Source organism: Dermochelys coriacea, chromosome 7 (genome assembly GCF_009764565.3).
Source record: "Dermochelys coriacea isolate rDerCor1 chromosome 7, rDerCor1.pri.v4, whole genome shotgun sequence".
NCBI lineage: Eukaryota > Metazoa > Chordata > Testudines > Dermochelyidae > Dermochelys > Dermochelys coriacea.
In genome coordinates this window covers 98,086,554-98,100,632 of record NC_050074.1, presented here as the reverse complement: position 1 = coordinate 98,100,632, position 14,079 = coordinate 98,086,554, and the positions used below count along the sequence as shown (strand labels likewise).

The window sequence follows — 14,079 nt, the reverse complement described above, 5'->3', positions numbered from 1 at the left end:
CAGAACCATGTCAGATTTTTAAAAAACAGCAAAAATGTCCTGAAAACACCCTGTGCCTGTATAGCAAACTGTCTGAAATTATGGGGACATAATTCAAGTCATGAAAAAAAATAGAAGAAAAAGCATTCATAGTGCAATCTGTTCACATTACCAAATATAAGTGTTGAGTCTTTGGATGAAGCACTTCATTGTTAATCAATGTTCTTGAACTTTTTACTATTTTCAGTTGAACATTTGCTTGCTTTTCCAGTTGCTGAATCAATATAAAGCTGATGAAACTATATGAAGTGTATGAGAATGCCAGCAATCCTCACTAGCATGTTTCTGCCAAAACTGTTCTTTAGTTAAGCTGCTTATATGAGAGCTGCTCAACAGATGTAATTGTAAAATTCAGATCCTGGATATAGGTATTTAAAGGGACACTATCAAAAATTGTAGACTAGAAAGTGGACTCCCTTTTTTTTCCTCTTAAATTTATATAATCCACATAATTGTATATGTTTTTTTCCAAAACAGATGCTTAAATAGTCTTTTTCTTAAATTAAAACTAAATCAGTGAGAGTAGCTCATCATTTCTGGATAACTCTACTTACACAAACCACTGTGAACTTGTGTTAAAAGAAAATATTCATGTAAGTTTTCACCTTCAAGCTACCAAGTTCAAGTTGTTATTCAGTCAAAACAATACAGATTTTAAAAGTATCTCTATAAACTGATGTTTTGAATATAAAGAGGATTTTGTTGGGGGTAAGGGAACCTTAGTAAACCTTAGGACAGTTGTAAAGGGACAATGTATTTTTTGCATTCTTCTGATTGCTTACAGCTGATTTGTTGCCGCAAGAACCAGGGAGGTAATATTTTTAAATGATCCGGTTGCCAAGAGGATAGATGTACAGTTAAAGAGAAGAAAATAAGAGGTGATGCTCATCTGAAAAATAATGAGAAAATAGTCTGCTTTGACTTTATGTATACAGTGTTGTTGTAGTCCTGTTGGTCACAGGATATTAGAGAGACAAGGTGGGTGAGGTAACATTTTTTACTGGACCATCTTCTGTTGATGAGAGAGACAAGCTTTTGAGTTACACAGAGCTATTCTTCAGGTCTGGGAAAGGTACTCAGAGTTTCACAGCTAAATACAAGATCATATAAATAGTTTAGCATAAGTAGTGAGTATATATTCTATGAGACTATTCAAGACGAAGTGGCCCATTAACAGCCCTTTAGTCATAGTACAAAAAGGGGAGGTTAGTGGGTTACAGATTTTTGTAATAAGTCATAAATCCAGTGTCTTTATTAAGACTGTGACTTTTAATTTCTAGGAAAGTTATGAATGTAAGCTCCCAAGATCATCTTTTGAAGGTGTTGTGCAGGTTTCCTTTGAGGATGAAGGCTGATAGGTCAAATACAGAGAGATTGCTTTTTGAAAAGTGTTCACCCACAGGTGATACGGTATTTTTGTCTTTTATAATTTTCCTGTGTGAGCTCATTTGAGAGAGAGTAGTGATTGTCTGTTTTCTCCCACATAGTAGTTATTGGGGCATTTAGTGAACTGCATGAAGTACACCACATGTTGTGATTAGGTAGGTGTAGGACCCATAGATCTTGAAAGGTGTGTAGTGTGTGGGGGTGTTGATCACTTAAAGCAGTGGAGATATATCTGTAGGTTTTGCATCTGTTGTTCTAGCAGCGCCTGGTGCCGCTTTGAGTTGGTAGTTCCTGGTCTGTGTGGAGCTTGCTTCTGATGATGAGCTTGGTGAGGTTGGGGGTTGTTTGAAGGCCAGAAAAGGGGGTTCAGGAAAGATTTCTTTCAGGATAGGGTCCCCACTGGTTATGGGTTATAGTTGTTTGATGATACCTTGTATAGGTTCCAGTGTGGGGTTGTAGGTGACAGCTAAGAGTATGCAGCCGGAGGGGGTTTTATTTCTGTATTGAAACAGGTTCTCTCAGGGTATTTGGGTAGTTTGGACTTTGTTAGGCGCCAGTTTATTAGGGTAGAGTTTTGGGGGTGAGTGGAGAATTTCATCTAGTGTTATATTTACAGTAAGGAGAAAAGAGCTTCTTTCCGGGTACATGTCAAAAGTGTATATATTGCCTCATGAGAGGCCAGAAGTGTGATTACTTCAATTCTGAAGGATGCTGTACTATGGTTAATAGTTATTTATTATAAGTAGTTGCAGTCTTTGCCACAAAATCATAGGCATCATCATTTAAGTATATCTTGGGCAATGAATAGTCCAGCATCACAGTCACTGTAGCTATATATAAATGGGATTCAACATAATGGCTTTGTTAATTTAATTTAATTTAATTTTAATTAATTTTTTTTTTGCGGGGGTAGAGCAATTTAGGACCACGGCTGAAAGAATTCTTTTGCTATGCCAGCAGTATTATACCTTGGTAGTAGTTGATTTGTATCTTGCAGAGGATATTGCTGTTTTGATAAATGTATTGTTATACTCTCATTTAAATTGACTTTAACTTTTACAGAATTTTTAGGTAGGCAGAGTCTGCAGAAAAAGTACATCTTTCTAATATGTCCCATTCACTTAAATTCATTGTAAAACTCCATGATGCAACTTCACAGTTTAGGTAAATTTACAAACAAGTTAAGGCATTTATGCACAATTGATAAGAATTGGTTGTGGGTTTTTTTGGCATGTATTCAAAGTAATTTTATTTTTCTTCTGAAAGTACAAATGTAACAATCATTTCCTTGTTAGGAAAGGAATTTCACTTACGTAAAAGTGACTAGGTTTTTTTAAGAGTTTTTATTTCAAGTTTATAGTTAGACTAATGAAACAAAGAAGTAAGCAGTGCAATTTAAATCCTTATAGTAGAGAATAATATTTTATTTGTATAGTTCATAGTGCTCATTATTTAAACATTATATGCATTGTTCATTTCATGTTCTCAATAAACAATAAACATTAAAAATATTCTCTTGTAAAGTATATTTAACCTCTTCATACACTCCCATCAATCCTTCATTTAGGCTGACTGATTTAAATTGCTTATTTATTTTTCAGTGTAAATGGTCCAGAAAAGGCTTCATTCGCACAAGATGGTGTATTGCTGATTGGTATGTTGCATCCTATTAAGTTATTTATGATTATCTTTATTTCATGTATATTTTCTATGAGAAACTTTATGTATATAACCTAATTTATTTGCTACAAAGAAGAGATGACAGATCATGCTTAGCTTTATTATGTGCATAATAATGCTCAGTAAATTGTAAATGACAAGTGGTACAACTCACTTTTATAAATGCGATTTTAATATTTGCGAAATTGCCATTAGACTGATCAAGAAAATTATCTGTGAGGCACAGATATCCAAAAAGCTTTGGAAGTATTTATGAAAAAAATATACCACTCTCTATGTACTCATTCAGCTAGCCATTTAGAGCCCAAGCCAGTGCCCACTTAAGTCAATTGAAAAACTTCCACTGACTTCACTGGGTGTTGGAACAAGCCCATATGCATCAGTTCCTGCTACACATTTGTGCACTGAAACACATCTGCAATTGTTTTTTATTTGCAGAATTTAGGTCTGCCTTGCTATTTTGGGCCCAGATAGTGGCTCATCCTATGCTGGCCAAATATTTAAAAACTCAGAATCATAAATATTCAGTTTGCTATTATTTGTAGGGTTACATTTTTTAGTTATTATATGTTAGATGGGATAGTGCCTCCATAAGAAATCAAAGGGAATTGAGAGGTTTATCCCTCATAGATGTCTCCTGTTTTCAATAACTTATTATTGCTGCACAGGTCTTTAAATATAAATATATTCAGTAAAAATGGTGACTATTTAAGATATTTAGCAATCCTTTCTGTTTAAGAATGCTTAGGAAAGTGTGAGTTTGTTGTGTAACCCTGAGATGAATTAGTAACTTATCCTAAAATAATGTTACTTAGAAAATAATGTAAACAGTTAGAAAACTAAGTGCAATGTAGTAAAACAAGCTGTTTGAAAGTTCAGTGTGGACAAAAGGATCTGAACCTAATATCAATAATGTGAGGGAAAATATTTTTGATCTGTTTGAAAAGTTTGTGACACTGACTGTACTTGACTATCACTTATGTGTATTACATCATGAGATTGCCAAACCTACTTGAGTTGTGTCTGATGATAGGCTTATAAGAGAGAGGTCATGTGAACTAACATTCACTCTTACGTTAGTTTTGCATTATTTCTTAACTTGTCAATAGTTTTTAAAGCCCAGCATTATTGTGTAGAGTGGCTATTGGCTTAGAATGGGTCACATGTCTCAGTGACCTAAACCAGAGAAACTTCAGGGCAGACTGACTCTGATGTTGTGGGACGTTTATGAGGAAAAGCCTCTATATTTGAGACATTTAAGTTTATTTCATATTTATTTATTTTGGGCATATTTCTTTATTTGTCTTTAAAATTTAAAAGGAGTGTAAGGGACAAAAATTGGGAAGAAAAAAACTGGAAAAATTGGTTAAATTTCACCTTCGTTTATCCAGGAATGAATGGTTGGCTCAGAAAGAGGCAAGCTCTATCTCTCAAGAACACCAAATGTATATTTCTTATTCTTCAAGCTCTTGGTAAACTGCTGCTATAGATATAGCAGATTTTTGGGGAAATTATTGTTGTTTCTGATATAATTTTGGGTAATGAGAATGGAAAATCTTGTTCTAAATATCAAAGGCATCCATTAGATTCCAGAAACAAAGCAGAGTAAATAATAATGTATTCTACCATCAAGAAAGCATGAATATTGTACCCTCAAATAGGTTGAGGCATAGTGTCTGAGTGGTTAAGGTACTTGTCTACAATCCCTGAGGCTCTGGGTTTGAGTTTTGCTCAGTCTCACACTGAAAGGCTACCTCTAGTTCACCCAACTGCAAAATGGGTACCTGATCCGCAGAGGTGAGAAGTCAAAGGTATTGGCTATGGAAACTAATGACCTTAAACTGCATCAGCCTAATGAGCCATCTGTGCCTTGAACTTTTTTTTTTTAAACAACCAAATAATGTCCAACATCATTGCAATATTACATATAAAACTGCTTTCTGAGAAGAAGCTTTACCACCTATTAACTGTGTTTCTAATGGTCATCTGCAGTTGACTATTAGAAGTTTCTTTGGTAGATAGTTTATCTGTTTTTAATTGGTTGCATTAATATCGTTAACTCTTTGGGTGAGATAGAGAACTGGAGCTCTCTGAGATTCTGTGTTCTCAACACATTTGATCCAGATTTAGGACCCTTTACAGCAATGTATTTATGCACATACCTAATTTTAAGCACATGAATAATCTCTTTGAAGTCAAGATTCATGTACTTAAAGTTAGATATGTGCTAAAATACCTTGCTGAAATACATCCTAAATGAGTAACATTCACAGCAGAGGCATATGCAAGACAAAGGGTTTATGTAGGTGATAAAGATTTTGAAGGTGTGTTGGAGTTTTTATAATCACTGAAGCTGTTTATTTTGCTTCTATGCAAATTATATTATTAATAATTACCTATATTGGGATTGGGGTCTGATTGTGTAGAATACTGTACAAACACAGGAGAGTCCCAACCCCAGAAAGTTTGAACGTGGTTCCTATCTTATGACAAGAATAAACAGGAAAAATACTTAATATTCACCAAACTGCCTTCATAGATCCTTACTCTTAGAATCATGTGTGCTGCTTTATGGGTTCAGAACTGGAAAAAGCAGTAAAGGTATAATAGGGTAACATTATACCACAGTATATGCACCATATCCATAACTATAAGGGAGGCACCTCAGCCCTGTCCCACAAGTTGCAGCTTTTCAATTTGCCATTGAACTTGGAACTGTTGGTGTGTCATCATATTTCCCATGTTCTCTGACTCCTTACTGTAGCTCTTTTTGTGTTGTGTTGTTCAAAGATAGTATATAAAAAACAAAGGTAATTTTCTCTTCTGTGGATATTTAGAATGTGTAGCCATTTCAGATCCTAAAACAAGGAGAGTTTAATTTTAAACGGTGTGACAAATGTTCACATACAATATTCATAAGTGATGAATATTGTTCTTGGTTGTTGTTTCAGAGTAGCAACCATGTTAGTCTGTATTCGCAAAAAGAAAAGGAGTACTTGTGGCACCTTAGAGACTAACAAATTTATTAGAGCATAAGCTTTCGTGAGCTACAGCTCACTTCATCGGATGCATTTGGTGGAAAAAACAGAGGGGAGATTTATATACACACACAGAGAACATGAAACAATGGGTTTATCATACACACTGTAAGGAGAGGTTTCAGAGTAGCAGCCGTGTTAGTCTGTATTCGCAAAAAGAAAAGGAGTACTTGTGGCACCTTAGAGACTAACAAATTTATTAGAGCATAAGCTTTCGTGCATCCGATGAAGTGAGCTGTAGCTCACGAAAGCTTATGCTCTAATAAATTTGTTAGTCTCTAAGGTGCCACAAGTACTCCTTTTCTTTTTACTGTAAGGAGAGTGATCACTTAAGATAAGCCATCACCAGCAGCAGGAGGGGAAAGGAGGAAAACCTTTCATGGTGACAAGCAAGGTAGGCTAATTCCAGCAGTTAACAAGAATATCTGAGGAACAGTGGGGGTGGGGTGGGGGGGAGAAATAACATGGGGAAATAGTTTTACTTTGTGTAGTGACTCATCCATTCCCAGTCTCTATTCAAGCCTAAGTTAATTGTATCCAGTTTGCAAATTAATTCCAATTCAGCAGTCTCTCGTTGGAGTCTGTTTTTGAAGCTTTTTTGTTGAAGGATAGCCACTCTTAGGTCTGTAATCGAGTGACCAGAGAGATTGAAGTGTTCTCCAACTGGTTTTTGAATGTTATAATTCTTGACGTCTGATTGGTGTCCATTTATTCTTTTACGTAGAGACTGTCCAGTTTGGCCAATGTACATGGCAGAGGGGCATTGCTGGCACACGATGGCATATATCACATTGGTAGATGTGCAGGTGAACGAGCCTCTGATAGTGTGGCTGATGTGATTCGGCCCTATGATGGTATCCCCTGAATAGATATGTGGACAGAGTTGGCAACGGGCTTTGTTGCAAGGATAGGTTCCTGGGTTAGTGGTTCTGTTGTGTGGTGTGTGGTTGCTGGTGAGTATTTGCTTCAGATTGGGGGGCTGTCTGTAAGCAAGGACTGGCCCGTCTCCCAAGATCTGTGAGAGTGATGGGTCGTCCTTCAGGATAGGTTGTAGATCCTTGATGATGAGTTGGAGAGGTTTTAGTTGGGGGCTGAAGGTGATGGCTAGTGGCGTTCTGTTATTTTCTTTGTTGGGCCTGTCCTGTAGTAGGTGACTTCTGGGTACTCTTCTGGCTCTGTCAATCTGTTTCTTCACTTCAGCAGGTGGGTATTGTAGTTGTAGGAATGCATGATAGAGTTCTTGTAGGTGTTTGTCTCTGTCTGAGGGGTTGGAACAAATGCGGTTATATCGCAGAGCTTGGCTGTAGACAATGGATCGAGTGGTATGATCTGGATGAAAGCTAGAGGCATGTAGGTAGGAATAGCGGTCAGTAGGTTTCCGATATAGGGTGGTGTTTATGTGACCATCGCTTATTAGCACCGTAGTGTCCAGGAAGTGGATCTCTTGTGTGGACTGGTCCAGGCTGAGGTTTATGGTGGGATGGAAATTGTTGAAATCATGGTGGAATTCCTCAAGGGCTTCTTTTCCATGGGTCCAGATGATGAAGATGTCATCAATGTAGCGCAAGTAGAGCAGGGGCATTAGGGGACGAGAGCTGAGGAAGCGTCGTTCTAAGTCAGCCATAAAAATGTTGGCATACTGTGGGGCCATGCGGGTACCCATCGCAGTGCCGCTGATTTGAAGGTATACATTGTCCCCAAATGTGAAATAGTTATGGGTGAGGACAAAGTCACAAAGTTCAGCCACCAGGTTAGCCGTGACAGTATCGGGGATACTGTTCCTGACGGCTTGTAGTCCATCTTTGTGTGGAATGTTGGTGTAGAGGGCTTCTACATCCATAGTGGCTAGGATGGTGTTTTTAGGAAGATCACCAATGGACTGTAGTTTCCTCAGGAAGTCAGTGGTGTCTCGAAGATAGCTGGGAGTGCTGGTAACGAAGGGCCTGAGGAGGGAGTCTACATAGCCAGACAATCCTGCTGTCAGGGTGCCAATGCCTGAGATGATGGGGCATCCAGGATTTCCAGGTTTATGGATCTTGGGTAGCAGATAGAATACCCCAGGTCGGGGTTCTAGGGGTGTGTTTGTGCGGATTTGTTCTTGTGCTTTTTCAGGGAGTTTCTTGAGCAAATTCTTTAGTTTCTTTTGGTAACTCTCAGTGGGATCAGAGGGTAATGGCTTGTAGACAGTGGTGTTGGAGAGCTGCCTAGTAGCCTCTTGTTCATACTCCGACCTATTCATGATGACAACAGCACCTCCTTTGTCAGCCTTTTTGATTATGATGTCAGAGTTGTTTCTGAGGCTGTGGATGGCACTGTGTTCTGCATGGCTGAGGTTATGGGGTAAGCGATGCTGCTTTTCCACAATTTCAGCTCATGCACGTCGGCGGAAGCACTCTATGTAGAAATCCAGGCTGCTGTTTCGACCTTCAGGAGGAGTCCACCCAGAATCCTTCTTTTTGTAGTGTTTGTAGGAAGGTCTCTGTGGGTTAATATGTTGGTCAGAGGTGTGTTGGAAATATTCCTTGAGTCTGAGACATCGAAAATAGGATTCTAGGTCACCACAGAACTGTATCATGTTCATGGGGGTGGAGGGGCAAAAGGAGAGGCCCCGAGATGGGACAGATTCTTCTGCTGGGCTAAGAGTATAGTTGGATAGATTAACAATATTGGTGGGTGGGTTATGGGAACCATTGTTGTTGCCCCTTGTGGCATGTAGTAGTTTAGATAGCTTAGTGTCCTTTTTCTTTTGTAGAGAAGCAAAGTGTGTGTTGTAAATGGCTTGTCTAGTTTTTGTAAAGTTCAGCCACGAGGAAGTTTGTGTGGAATAAAGAACCAACCTTCCACACAAACTTTGCCCCCCCTGCTGCTGGCGATGGCTTATCTTAAGTGATCACTCTCCTTACAGTGTGTATGATAAACCCATTGTTTCATGTTCTCTGTGTGTGTATATAAATCTCCCCTCTGTTTTTTCCACCAAATGCATCCGATGAAGTGAGCTGTAGCTTACGAAAGCTTATGCTCTAATAAATTTGTTAGTCTCTAAGGTGCCACAAGTACTCCTTTTCTTTTTTCTTGGTTGTTGTATTTAGCATATGCATATTAATTGGCTGAGCACTTGGTGAGAAACAAGGGAAGGGCTACTTCTTCCTTTAATAAACTCTGGTTTGGCCCATAAATTAGGCAGGCAACTGTTGGATAACTTTAATGCTTTTTAATCTTCCTGAATGCAGGTGGCACAGCATGTGCCTCCAAGGATGGGGCTCTGTGGAGGAATATATATTTATAGAACACCGATTATTGGTAACTAACCAAGCCTTTTCTTCTTGCCTCATGAGGGACCCCAAGGTCTGTGCTGCCTTCTTGGGCTTCCTATTTTGGGGCACGTTGAAGCTGTGTTTAGAGAAAACATTGTTCACGGATGGGTTCAGAGTAAATTTTTACTCCAAGATAGGAAATGAATAACTGCTGGAGGGATTGGGCTGAGTGACAGAATGATCTGATTAAACTTTACGTTGTGTATAAGTTTCATAGGGCTATTTTCTGCCTGCCCTTTAGAGGGCCACTCCATGATAAAGGGTAAAAATGAAGAGGCCCCACAAACCTTTGTGTGATCTGCTTAAGGGATGAGCAGAATTGCAGTTGCTGTGTTCAAAATCGTGTGACTACTATCAGGGTGCTTGATGGGCATGCAGGCATCCAAAGGTGATGGAGAAGGGTCAGGTATAGGCAGAGAATGTATACATAATGAAATAGGTATAAGATTATAGTAATCTGTTTAAGCATGCATGTGCCTGTTCACTAAATAATAGGTGGTCACATGTGTAAGAAATTCTGATTTGTTTAAACACATTACTTTTCATAACGATTTATAGAGTTCCTTTTACCCAAAGGTTTTTAAAACCTTTATAGATTGTAAATTTGGGGAAAATTCTAGCTTCTCACACACAGAAAAAATCCTCTGGCCTGGAGACGGAATTGGTTAACCACAGCCTCAAAGGCCACAGAAGCAAATGAAACTCTGTATTTTGGTAGCTAGAACTGCTTCCATTATATAAAAGCTGGAACTTCATGGCTCCAATTTCTGCTTCTGTGCCACAGCAAACAGTTCCTTCACCTTTCCTACACCTCTGACTAGAAAGACTAAGGATTTGTCTACCCTGGAGTTAGAAAGAATATTTTCCAGCTCGAGTTGACATACGCATATGCATGCTAGCTCTGATTTAGTTAGTGCACTCAAAATAGAAGTGTAGCTGGAACAGCATGAGCAGCGGGAAGGGCTAGCCACCCCAAATACGATCCATTTGAGACCCTAGGTGTATACTTGGGCCAGCTAATCCCTTGCTCTGCTTGCACCACCCTAGCTACACTTCTGTTTTTAGCACACTACCTCGATCAGAGCTAGCAGTCTCCTCAAATTGGAAATCACACCTAACACCTGTAGTGCATATATACCCTTAATCTCCCTACTCAAAGCAAAGCTGTTGAAGGAAATGTTTGCTGCAACACAGAAGCAGAGGCTGGAACTGTGAAGTTCTAGGGTTTGTTCAATGGAAGCAGAATGAGATGCTAATGGTATAAGGTATAGTGACATTATATTCATTAGAATGTTTCTTAAAATTGGAAGTAAAAATAGAGGGTATAGTGCAATTGACATTGCAAAGGACATCATATAGACAGGAATATTGCCAAGATATAATTAATGTTGTTCCTATTACAACACTGTCCAAAATATGCAAGGTACTGTACAGGCATATAGCAAGACACAATCCCTACCCCAAAGACCTTACATTCTTATGGCAGATATGACACAGCTACTGAAAGCTGCGAGGAGGGAAAGGATGATGGGCAGACAAGGGTTACATAAACAAGATCAATTGCTAAACAGCCTGTGGGGTCACTGGATGATTGAGATGCTAAAGGAGCACTCAAGGACGATAAAGCCATTCCGGAGACACTAAATGAATTCTTTGCATCAGTCTTCATGGCTGAGGATGTGAGGGAGTGTCCCAAACCTGAGCCATTCTTTTTAGGTATCAAATCTGAGGGGCTCTCCCAGATTGAGGTGTCATTAAAGGAGGTTTTGGAACAAATTGATAAACTAAACAGTAATAAGTTACTAGGACCAGATGGTATTCACCCAAGAGTTCTGAAGGGACTCAAATGTGAAATTGCAGAACTACTAACTGTAGTCTGTAACATATCATTTAAATCAGCTTCTGTACCAAATGACTGGAGGATAGCTAATGTGCCGCCAATTTTTTAAAAGGGCTCCAGAGGTGATCCCAGTAATTACAAGCCTGACTTCAGTACTGGGCAAACTGGTTGAAACGATAGTAAAGAACAAAATTGTCAGACACATAGATGAACATAATTTGTTGGGGAAGAGTCAACATGGTTTTTGTAAAGGAAAATCATGCCTCACCAATCTACTAAAATTAATTGAGGGGGTCAACAAGCATGTGGACAAGGGGGATCCAGTGGATATAGTGTACTTAGATTTTCAGAAAGCCTTTGACAAGGTCCCTCGCCAAAGGCACTTAAGCAAAGTAAACTGTCATAGGATAAGAGGGAAGGTCCTCCCATGGATTGGTAACTGGTTAAAAGATGGGAAACAAAGGATAGGAATAAATGGTCAGTTTTCAGAATGGAGAGGGGAAAATAGTGGTGTCCCTGTACTGGGCCCAGTCCTTTTCAATATACACCGGACCCTCGCTAGAATGCGCATCAATATACCACAAATTCGCATATAACGCGGTTGCGACCATTAATCCCAAATGTAATTACTTTAATTGCAATTCATTTTAATGTGGTCCCCCCTATAACACGGTCCAGGCAGACTGCGAAGAATTACAAAAGGATCTCTTAAAACTGGGAGAACAAATGGCAGGGCAACAAAATGGCAGATGAAATTCAATGTTGATAAATGCAAAGTAATGCACATTGGAAAGCATATTTCCAACTATACATACAAAATGATGGGGTCTAAATTGGCTGTTACCACTCAAGAAAGAGATCTTGGAGTCATTGTGGATAGTTCTCTGAAAACATCCACTCAGTGTGCAGCTGCAGTCAAAAAGCGAACAGAATGTTGGGAATCATTAAGAAAGGATAGATAATAAGAAAGAAAATAATATATTGCCTCTATATAAATCCATGGTATGTCCACATCTTGAATACTGTGTGCAGATGTGGTCGCCTTATCTCAAAAAAGATGTATTGGAATTGGAAAAGGTTCAGAAAAGGGCAACAAAAATTATAAGATTGGGACTTTTCAGCTTGGAAAAATGATGACTAAGGGTGAATATGATGGTCTATAAAATCATGACTGGTGTGGAAAAAGTAAAGAAGGAAGTGTTACTTACTTCTCAGAACACAAGAACTAGGGGTCACCAAATGAAATTAATAGGCAGCAGGTTTAAAACAAACAAAAGGAAGTATTTCTTCACACAACGCACAGTCAACCTCTGGAACTCTTTGCCAGAGGATGTTGTGAAGACCAAGACTATAACAGAGTTCAAAAAAGACCTAGATAAATTCATGGAGGATAGGTCCATCAATGGCTATTAACGAGTATGTGCAGGGATGGTGTCCCTAGCCTCTGTTTGCCAGAAGCTGGCAATGGGCGACAGGGGATGTATCACTTGATGATTACCTATTCTGTTCATTCCTTCTGGGGCACCTGGCATTGGCCACTGTCAGAAAACAGGATACTGGGCTAGATGGACCTTTGGTCTGACCAACTATGGCCATGTTTATGTTCTTATTTAGTTGTTATTCATAGAGCTGGTAAGAGAAAGGTAATTCCATTTTGCAGAGTATTTTAACATTTCAAGATTTGGTTTCATTCCAATGAGGAGCAAAACCAAAAATTCTCTGTGAAAGGGAATGGAACACCAGTTCTGGGGCTGTCTGCCTGGAAGGCTGCCCTGGAGCCACAGACCCTGGAAGTCATGGGGTTCCTGGTAGCCCACTGGGTGGGCAGGCAGGTGAGCTGGCAGGAAGTCAGGTAGGTTCCATCGGATCTTCAGTGAAATCAAACCATTTCCACAAAATGTTTCAATTTAGCTGAATCTCCAAAACACTGTTTCATCTGAAATTTTCCAGCCAGCTCTAGTTATGCGTATGTCATGTTACAGTTTGCCCAGTTTGCACAAAAATCCCCACTCCTCTTTCTGAGCTGTAATTGATCTCAATCTTTCTATTTTTGTATAATACATAAACTGTAAACAGACGCCTAGCTGAAACCTTAACCATGGATCAGATTGGTGCTACTCTCCATGGCAATTTCTAGTACGATAGCATAACTTTGCACTGTCTGGATGAGTAAATGTAAGTTGCCGTAGCAGTGAATATACAATGTTGTGCTATGATGTTGAATGCTCCACTGCTTGCTACTAATGTTTTTTCTTTTATCCTGAGTCATTTTATTTGTTTTTCCTTTGTCATAGTGCCTTTGACTTGGTAAACATTCATCTTTTCCATGATGCTTCCAATTTAATTGCTTGGGAAACAAGCCCATCGGTTTACTCAGGAATACGACATAAGGCTCTTGGTTATGTACTTGATAGGTATGTATTAGACTCTATTAGTCTCTCTCATCCTCCTCTTCCCCTTAGTAATTTATAAAAGCTATGATAAATAATACTTTCTAGTCATACCAAGATTTGTATTCTACTGTCAAAAAACAGTTACACACATTATACTGTTGATAGCATTTTCCTCCACTTGCAAAACTGCACTAATACAGATTAAAACAATACACTTTTTATAAGAGTTAAGAATGTGTTCACATGGATCTGATTAGAGGTCAATTTGTAATGCTGATTATTTTAAAAGAAATTGAAAAGACTGGGGAATTTCTATGGATTTTTTATAGCCTTTTGTAGCCTAGGGGGAAAAAAGTATATTTTTGAAAGGTGTTAGCACATCTTAAAAG

At 38.8% G+C, this 14,079-nt stretch overlaps 1 protein-coding gene across 6 annotated transcripts in view; it reads left to right on the top strand.

The window, feature by feature from the left end:
- The window catches only part of INPP5A (inositol polyphosphate-5-phosphatase A), a 444,123-nt gene that overhangs the window by 279,412 nt on the left and 150,632 nt on the right, over nt 1-14,079 (top strand). For all 6 annotated transcript variants that reach the window (XR_006282883.1, XM_038409257.2, XM_038409258.2 and 3 more), the window contains 2 exons: nt 3,027-3,079; nt 13,592-13,711. Coding sequence is in view for 5 of the 6 variants with exons in the window: in XM_038409257.2 (XP_038265185.1) it covers nt 3,027-3,079; nt 13,592-13,711 (173 nt within the window). In the remaining variant the exon portion in view is untranslated. The remainder of the gene's footprint in view (nt 1-3,026; nt 3,080-13,591; nt 13,712-14,079) is intronic.